The 9,122-nt window shown below is 52.1% G+C and overlaps 2 protein-coding genes across 2 annotated transcripts; one reads left to right on the top strand and one right to left on the bottom strand.

Annotated features, from left to right (window-relative positions):
- Positions 1 to 483: 483 nt before the first annotated feature.
- ckba (creatine kinase, brain a) lies at positions 484 to 4,301 on the bottom strand. The gene is made up of 8 exons (XM_088433714.1): positions 4,136 to 4,301; positions 2,805 to 3,006; positions 2,541 to 2,695; positions 2,349 to 2,481; positions 1,728 to 1,899; positions 1,548 to 1,671; positions 1,084 to 1,273; positions 484 to 774 (listed from the first exon to the last, which is right to left on the bottom strand). The coding sequence occupies exons 1-8, from the start codon at positions 4,298 to 4,300 to the stop codon at positions 596 to 598; spliced, it is 1,320 nt and encodes a 439-aa protein (XP_088289840.1). The 5' UTR covers position 4,301; the 3' UTR covers positions 484 to 595.
- A 695-nt stretch (positions 4,302 to 4,996) lies between these two features.
- On the top strand, positions 4,997 to 8,865 carry trmt61a (tRNA methyltransferase 61A). The gene is made up of 4 exons (XM_088432427.1): positions 4,997 to 5,139; positions 5,905 to 6,253; positions 6,337 to 6,603; positions 8,336 to 8,865. Exons 2-4 carry the CDS (start codon positions 5,923 to 5,925, stop codon positions 8,629 to 8,631), a joined length of 894 nt encoding a protein of 297 aa, XP_088288553.1. The 5' UTR covers positions 4,997 to 5,139; positions 5,905 to 5,922; the 3' UTR covers positions 8,632 to 8,865.
- Positions 8,866 to 9,122: the final 257 nt, after the last annotated feature.

Below are 9,122 nucleotides of genomic sequence, written 5' to 3'. Positions count from 1 at the left end.
GATGCGGCACCGGTTTCTGAGCTTCCCGCGGAAACTATTAATTCTTTTCAAATTAAGAGCAAATGGATTGGAACATGAAGCAATGTCATGCTAAAATACAAAGTGGAGAAAGTGCGGATTTCGCGCGAGATAAATGCAACCGCGCTGGAAATTGAATTCAATGCCGTGGCGGGAACTGTATACTTTTCAAATTAAGAGCAAATGGATTTGAACAAAGTGACGCTAAAAGATCAAGTGGAGAAAATGTGGATCTCACGCGAGATAAATGCAATTGCACCGTGACGTAAGAAGAATTTAATGTTGACGGGAATGGCGTAGTTTTCAAATTAAGCGCAAATGGATTGGAACATGAAGCTAGCGATGCTTAAATATCAAGTGGAGGAATGTGGATTACCAATCCATAAAATGGATCCGTTCCAAGCTGTGATTGCGTCCCAATACTTTTGTCCGTACGGCGCACCTAACGAAAGGAGGACGCCGCGGTCTTCGGGAAGATTTTATTTCAGATCCGTCTTTGAAACGCCCACCGGGGGGCGGCGCGGCGAATTCTGAGACGGCGGAAGGAAAGCGGGCCGAGACGGCCGCGAGGAGGCGGCTACTTCTGCGCGGGCACCAGGTCGTCGATGGGCTGGCCTTTCTCCAGCTTCTTCTCCATGTCCACCAGCAGCCTGACGCCGTCCACCACCATCTGGACCAGCTCCACCTCCGAGAAGCCCAGGCGGTCGGCGTTGGAGATGTCGAAGACTCCGCCCACCGCCGCCGTGTCCACGCCGCCTGCCCGCAAACCGCAAGCGCTTAGGAAACGTTGGAGACAAAAAATACCTTTGAAGCCCGGCCGGCGTGTGGACACTGAGGGGTGGGCCGGATGCTTTCGTGACCCTTGGTGTCAAACGCAAAGGGGTTTGAGCGGACCCTTTCTCGTATGTTTTATGATTAATGGGGATCTTGCACCATTTTGGCAGAATCCCAAAGGAATAATGACTTTGAATTTCTGGTTTGAAAGTGCCATGATCTCATTGGTCCGGGCCGCGAGCGCGACAGCCCCGAGGTTCCAAACGCGCAGTCGGGCGGGCACCCACCCACCGGTTCCTCTCTTCTGCAGCCGGAGACGCTTGAGGACGTCCTGGAATTTGGGGTGCTTGCTCATGTTGGGCAGCTTGACGTGGACGCCGGCGCGCAGGCCCGTGCCCAAGTTGGACGGGCACGTCAGCACGTAGCCCAGGTGCTCGTTCCACATGAAGGCGTGGCCGCGCTCCTTGAACAGGCTCTCGATCTGGGTGGGGGCGGGACACGACCCTCAACTTAAATGCAGGGGTTTTGCTCAACCGTTTTTTTTGGAGACGCTTTCTAGTACTTATTTTCCAAGCGATTCCAGAACCTGCCCGCGGGCCTTATGTTTGATACCTCTGGCGTAGTCATACAACAAGATTACTTTTAATCTTAAACCGTTTTTCATTTAGTGACAAAATTCGGAACCGGCCCGCGGGCCGCGTGTTGGCCACCCCCGGGACTTTCATTCTTTTACAAAAAGCAAGGCGGCTGGCTACCTTGGTGAGCCCTTGGCAGAAGCGTCGGAAGACCTCCTTCATGTTTCCGCCCTTCTGCATGGAGATGACCCTCAGGTGGTCCTCCTCGTTCACCCACACCAGGAAGGTCTTGTTGTCGTTGTGCCTTCGGGGCGAGCGGGGGTCACGCGGGGAGGGGCGGGGCGCCGGCGCCGTCCTCACCAGATGCCCCTGGCGTCGGGCCAGTCGCGGGCCATCCCGGACGCCAGCAGCAGCGGCGACACGGGCTTGTCGAACAGGAAGTGGTCGTCGATCAGCTGCTGCTGCTCCGCCTCCGTCATCTTCTTCAGCGCGTAGTACTTGCCCTTCAGGTCGCCGCTCAGCGACGACAGAGCTAAGCCCCACCCCCCCAAAAAAAAGACATCAGGGATGTCCCGATACCACCTTTTCACATGCGATACTCCGTTAAATCCCAATTCGGCGCCGCGTTCGGTCGGAAGGCGCACCCGTTTTTCCCCGCGTCGGAAATTGGAAACGGCACGACGACCTCACGACAAAGGGCAGGCGCGATGACCTAATGACACGATGGAACAGTACGAGGTCTGTCGCCATGTTCCTGGTAAGGAAGATTGCAGCGACCGCACGGACCGCTTGCGCGTTGACTATCGCCTACATCCCCCAGGGTGACAAGCTGATTGTTACTTTGCCGCCATAATGTTTCACTATGCTTTCAGGGCAGCAAGTGCTTTTTGTGACTAGGGCCAACCCTAATGAATGAAAGAGGGGCGGACACAAAGTGGAACCAGATGTGAGAAGGCGCCCCCTTTTATTTCTTCTTTTTACCTTGTATGGAGAGCTCCTCCACGGCCCGGCGTTCGCCGCGGCTGCAGTGCGGCGGCAGGCAGAACCCGCGGATGCTGCGGCCCGTGCGCACGCGGGAGCTCAGCACGTAGTTGGGGTCCAGGTCGTCGCCGCCCTGAAGGAAGCGAACGGGCGTCAGGGCGGGCGTCGGAGCGGGGGCGGCGTCGGGGCTACCTTGAGGTGTTCGGCGTCCAGGTCGGTCTTGTGCTTGTCGCTGGGCTTGTAGCCGCCGTGGCGGTCCTGGATGACCGGGTCCAGCAGCTCCTTAAACACCTCGTAGGTCTCCTCGTCGCCCGCCACGCAGCCCACCGTCATGATGAAGGGGTGACCTGATAGGCCCCGCCCCCCAAACCACAACCGCGGAAAACGCACACATTTTAACACTGCGTTTGCGGGTCGCGAGTTCCGGCGGCGTCGGGCGGGCGCGCGCATCCTCACCCGGGTTGTCGACGCCGGTCTGGATGACGTCATCGAGGGTGAAGCCGCTGGGCGTGCTGCGGCCGCGCAGCTTCTCGTACATGTCGGCCGTCAGCACTTTGGCCATGTGGTTGTTGTGCGAGCTCAGGTCGGGGAACTCCTGCGCCGACGTGTAGCGCAGCTTAGTGGCGTTGTGGGAGTTCCCGAACGGCATGGCGGCGTCCTGAAGACGGGGAAACAAAAAACGCATTTTGCGTACGCACATACGAACAATTTTTAATTCAGAATTCTTTTTTTCATTGGGCGCGTCACTTCGGAGGCCGTCCCGCCGGCGTCCGCGAGAGGGCGCCACACAAGCCGACCTGCCATCACGATGTAATCGTCCGCAAATGTCAATAGATGGCAGCAGAACACCACCCGTGCCGAAATTAAACTCCGCTCAGTACAGTCGTCAAACAGAACGCCGCTAGATGGCACCAGAGCAAAACGCATCGCTGTAGCTTGAGCGCAAGCACACTAAACAGCAAAATCGGGGCTTTTTCCGCGCGCTTTCAAATAAATTAGGTTTTGAGTTTTCACATTAGGATAGTTTAGGCTAATTACGTTTTTTATTTTTAATAATGTGCCCTTGATAAGGTTTTAAATATTTGTATATCGAGTACAAGCGGTTGAATTGTTAGTATTAGTTATTTTATTGTTTCTATTGAATTGTAGTTTATTATTATTATTAGGTGAGGTGCCACTCAAAAACTAATACACAAAATTGCTGACATGAGTACAAAGGCATTCACTTTCAGCAATTGAAGTAAAATAAATATCATTTGCGTTTTCTGTTTTTATTTTAAACAAAATGGTCATTTCTGCTCACCTTGTTTTGTTTACCTCACCCACACACACAAAAAGGCGAGCTGTCCTGCAAAACATCCTTGCACAACACGAAAATGCGAATTGAAATAAATGATCGTATTTACACATTTTGATACATTGTGGACTTTTTTTAAACGCCCCCCAAAAATCAATACACCAGATGGGACTCGTGCAATAAATGCATAATGCACTTTTTTATGCTTCGGTGCTTTTAATTTGGTGCGCCACTTTGTCAATGTTGCCCGGAGCAAGCCCAGTCAGCTTTATGATTACGATTCCGAAGTCCATGAGGGTTGCCGAGCAAACGTTCCCGTATTTGTCGGCAGAAATGGACGCGTCCAGTTTGCCAAGTGAGCCCGCTGGGCTGTCAATCAACGCAAGTCATCGTATGTCCGATAATAAGCGCACCGCGGCCAACACGCATCATCCCACCTCCAAATCCCCCCATTTCTGGATTTTTTGCATGCATAAAAGTCATTTCTTACCTTTTGTTTGCAGATGTGCGGCTGATTACTACAACTACTAGCCGGAACGGATACGAAGATCCCTATTTTTGCAAAAGCGGCAACGGCAGTGATGGCCCGACGACTTTTCTCGCTGACCCCTTTTCTTTCTCTTCTCGGCGTCCGCGGAAAGACGCCCGTTGACATCATCATTTATAGACCCCCTGCTCGACGTCCATTGGACGAAGCTCGCATCCATTCACGGCGTTCGTCGCGCTTATTGGACGACTCCTCCTCGCCTGTTTTTAATGCGTTCGCCGCAATTTCTTGTCGTAAAACACTCTGACAGGTGCATTTGTGTGTGTATATGATATACATATACATATTATATTTTCAACATTAGAAGTGATTTTTTTAGGAAAATACATTTTTGAGGAATTGATTGGAAATACCTTACTTACCTTACATATACAAAACATACAATTTCTACTATATCTTAGGTCCTAAATTGATATGTAATTCACTCAACTTTGGGAATTATTATTACATGACTGTTTAATAGCAATTTCATATGTCACCGTGTACAGATATTCTTTTTTTCTGACTTGGTAATTGTTACAGATCTTTCATATTTACAGTGGCCAATTGGGTCTAAGGCGCTGCAAACAAACAGGCATTTAGCCCCAGTCGGCCACCTTACGACCCGTATTTTGTAAGTGTATTTATTTAAAAATGCGGACAAACGTTCAAAATGTTTTTTTGTTCCACGGTAAGCAAAATAAATATATTTAAATTAACCAACACTTTCTGTTTGTAAACATAGATCTACATTGAGCTTCTCTAAAGCGCTCGGAGGCACTCCAGGAAGTATATGAATCAAGGAAATGCATCCACTTCCGGTCTAGTTCGCCCTCCTTCCTGTGAACGGGCCGGCACGTGCGGTTACTCACGTCTACGGTCATTCATATTTGTAAAAGCCACAAAAAGTTTGTTTTTCGAAGTCAGTCGTCTGAGTGAGACAGAAAACTAGCCCCGTCGTTGATTTAGTAAGTCCAATCCTCCAAGGTTATCGGCTTCTCATCCTTGTTTTGCCTTAGCCAGGCGAGCTAACGTGGCTAGCACACAAGTCATCCGCGCATGCTCGTAAACTTGTTTTCACTTTTTTTTTTTCCCGGACTCATTCAAATCTCTGTTTCCATGTTATCCGCGATTGTCGTATATCGCCAAACGCCGTTAGTATTGCCTTTGGCATGTTATGTTTTTGGTAATCGTCTTAGCTGTAGTGTCAAGTTCTAACCCGTTTTAACGCTCTAAACAAAATTGGTGTAATCTTAGGTTTTTAACATTCGAAGAGTGCCCTCTTGTTTGGGGGGGTTAACTTTGGACCAGCTTGTTCTGACGTCATTGAAGTGATAAAATAAATTAGGTGTGGTGATTATCTTAAGTGCCCTTTGAGCAAATGACGCCCGCTATACAAATATAAATATGTATGCACGGCTAGGACTAGCAACAATTGAGTTCATTTCAGTGTAAAAATGGATTTGATGTCATATAATCCTAAATCGTATTTCCCATTTATATTCCTGAAATCAGTAGAAATAATTTTCCACTCTTCTAGTGTGGAACCTATACTCTGTAATAATAAAGCTGCTGCCTGGGTGTCGCCTGCCATGGCGAGCCCTAAATGAATTTCTATCAACGTCAAAGAGGAATTGAAAGCCTTTAATCGGATAGACAATTAGTATGTTTAGGATTCACGAATGCATTTTGTGGAATAACGAATGACCGAGTTCGTGTGGTTGTGGTCGCAGCGCTGAGGGGTCGCTCGCATGAGTTTCGCGGAGTACTCCGAGGAGATCCGGGAGGGCGACGTGGTTGTGGTGTACCTGGGCCATGAGAGCATGATGGCGGTGAAGGTGCGGCGCGGCGCCCAAACGCAGACGCGCTACGGCGCCATCCGCCACTCGTCGGACCTGGTGGGCAAGCGCTACGGCGCCAAGGTGACGTGCAGCAAAGGCGGCTGGGTGCACGTGCTCCACCCCACGCCCGAGCTGTGGACCCTCACGCTGCCGCACCGCACGCAAATCCTCTACACGGCCGACATCGCCGTGGTCACGCTCATGCTGGAGCTCAAGCCCGGATCTGTCGTCTGCGAATCCGGTCGAAAAACCCGCCTTGCCGTACTTGGCCTTGGTTGCGCCTGGCCGGTTTTTCATTTTTGTCGTGGATTTTTTTGCGCGCAGGCACGGGCAGCGGTTCGCTGTCGCACGCCATTCTGCGCAGCGTCGCGCCCACGGGCCACCTCCACACGGTGGAGTTCCACCAGCAGCGCGCCCAAAAGGCCGAGGAGGAGTTTGCCGAGCACGGCGTGGGCCACCTGGTCACCGTCAGCAACGCCGACGTGTGCAAGGACGGCTTCGGGGTGACGGGCGCCGCCGACGCCGTCTTCCTGGACATCCCCAGCCCCTGGGAGGCCGTGCCCCACGCCAAGGCCGCCCTCAAAGCGCGCGGTGAGTAAACGCCCGCCCGCCCGCCGACCGTTGCTGTGGCTTGTGACTCTTTTAAAATTTCACTTAAGTGGCAACCCGTAAAGTTTGTGGAACAATAGCTTGCTGAGTGAGTTAGCGTTGATGTCCAGGGTGGCTTTTAGTTCACACCGAAGGCAATATTTTCAGCTCTAAAGTCTTGTCGAAAGGACAGTTTCGTCTTTAGTTTGTTTGAAACCGCACGAAATTTTGGAATATAAACCGCACCGGATTACGAACGACGACAAAAATTGAATGGAAAATCTTATTTTTGCCATGTGCAGGCGGCACCGGACACAAAGCCGCGGGTTGTAACAGCAGATAATTCCGCAGAAAGATGCTGCGTGGAAGTTTAAAATAAATACATTTTTATTTCAAACGTCATACCTTTAACGCCGCCTGCACATTTAGAAATAAATGAAAACACACACTCACATGGTTAGAATACTTCACCAACGCAACAGTAAAATGCCTGGCCGCGTTTACTTGTGGAGAGTGCCCCCTGGTGGCGAGTTATATAGCAGTTGTAAAGCAAAATTTAAAAGGACGCCCCGCTGCCTATTCTAAAATTCTTTCTTTGTGGGGTCGATCCTTCATTTCTTACCTTGAAATGATTTTTTTTCACAAATATAGTGGAACCATTGGCTGCCAGCTTTATATAAAGTGATTTTTGACTAATTAAGCTGTCAACTTGGTGTCGGCCTGGTAAAAATGGACCTTGCTGGCCGTCAAGCTATGATTGGTAGCGAGCGGCGGGGACGTCTTCGGGACCTTTTGCTTTTGACCGGAGTGAGCACGTGCGCTTTTGTCAAGACGCCCTCGTCCGTAAAGTCTCAACGCGGCGGCCGAGATGCCGACTCCCTTTTATGGGCGTGTTGCTTGCAGTTTTTCCATAGAGGGTCACGCTGACTGGCTGCGCCGACGACAGCGTCCCACAATCACAACACGGAGAAGCGGCTTTCTTTTTCCCTTGGAAAGGAGGGCTCGAATTTGCACAAAGCGGTTGCGGGCTTCCGCTGGCTCCCAAGTCTTGTCGTGTTTCTTGGCCCCGCGCCCCGCTTCCTTGTTTAGAATAATGCTGCTCTCCATCAGGTCCTTGACACCCCCCCCCCCCCCCTCCCCTTTTGCAATCCTTCCGCTTTCCCCCCCTCCCCCGTTTCCATTTTGCAAGCGCATAAAACAAATACAAGCCCGACAACGCGTCCAGCGCGCTGCCGATTGGTCGCCGCCGGAGCTCGCATTAATCATCCGCCCCTCCTCTTCCCTGTTTGCTGCTCTCGGTCGCCACGGAGATGGTGCGCTTTATGGCTGCCGCTCACCCCTGGCCCCTTGGCTATCTGGACCTCTCCCAGGGAGAAACTAGCACTGATGGGCCCCCTGCAGGTCACTGGTGTAACTGTGAAAAAAATTGTGCGGTTAGCTGACGGTCGCTATGCTAAATGTTGCCAGCGTGTTAGCTGCCGCAACAAAGGCAGATACGGTAACACCCCCCCCATTGGCTACCTGGACCTCTTCCAGGGAGAAACTAGCCCTCGTAGGCCCCCTGCAGCCCACTAATGTAACTTCATATTAAGGTTGAAATGAAGAGCGTCGGCCGCGAGCGGCATCACGCTAATAGAAGAAAACAAAGGTAGTCCCCGGCAGAACTATTTTCGGATTCTCGTCGGCGGCCGGGAAAGAGTTAACCTCCCGCTCCCCCCCCCCCCCCTCCCCACAGGAGGTCGCGTGTGCTCGTTCTCGCCGTGCGTGGAGCAGGTGCAGCGGACGTGCCAGGCGCTGCTGGCTCACAACTTTGAGGAGGTGGACACCTTGGAGGTGGTGCTGAGGGTCCACGAGGTGCGCAGCGTCTCCTTGCCGCTGGCGGACTTCGGGCCGGGCGCCGGCCAAGAGGCCCCGCCCCTTGCCCTCCCCGCGACCAATCGCGCGGCCGCCGCTTTGAAGACCGCCGCGCCGCCCCGCGAGATGCCCGCGCACACCGGCTACCTGACCTTTGCCACCAAGCCCCCCGCGTGAGAACACGCTTGGATTTGACGAGATTTCGTTTTTGCAATATTTGCTCGCTTGCATCAAGCCTCGCCGCTTCCTCGCACTTTTGGGGATTCGGATACATTTGTTGCGGTTACTCAAAACAATGTCGGCGGGAAAAAAAAGTGGCCTTCTGTCGTCTGTTTTCATTGCTCAAAAGTGGTTTTCTTAACTCTTGCTTTTTGGATTTTTGATTCGTTGAATTAAAACTTTGTAACGTGTCGTTTTGCTCCTTTTGACGCTTCCGAGAAAAGGGATGGTTTGTTGAGTTTCTCCTTCCCCGTGCGGGGCGGGGCGGGGCCTACTTGATATTTACAAGCGTCAGTTTCCCAAAAAGGGAAGCGACGTGCTGCCGAGGCGGCCTTGTCCCTTGCGGGCGGGGCAGGGAGCGCGCGTCTCGACCGCGCCGCCGCCACGTCCGCTGAAGTGAGCCGGACGCTACGGGAGACGCTAACGTTAATCCGGGTTTGACTTACTAC

The sequence above is a fragment of the Hippichthys cyanospilos genome, chromosome 14 (genome assembly GCF_059441005.1).
Source record: "Hippichthys cyanospilos isolate Australia breed blue-spotted pipefish chromosome 14, RoL_Hcya_1.0, whole genome shotgun sequence".
NCBI lineage: Eukaryota > Metazoa > Chordata > Actinopteri > Syngnathiformes > Syngnathidae > Hippichthys > Hippichthys cyanospilos.
This window is presented reverse-complemented; position numbering and strand designations above follow the sequence as displayed.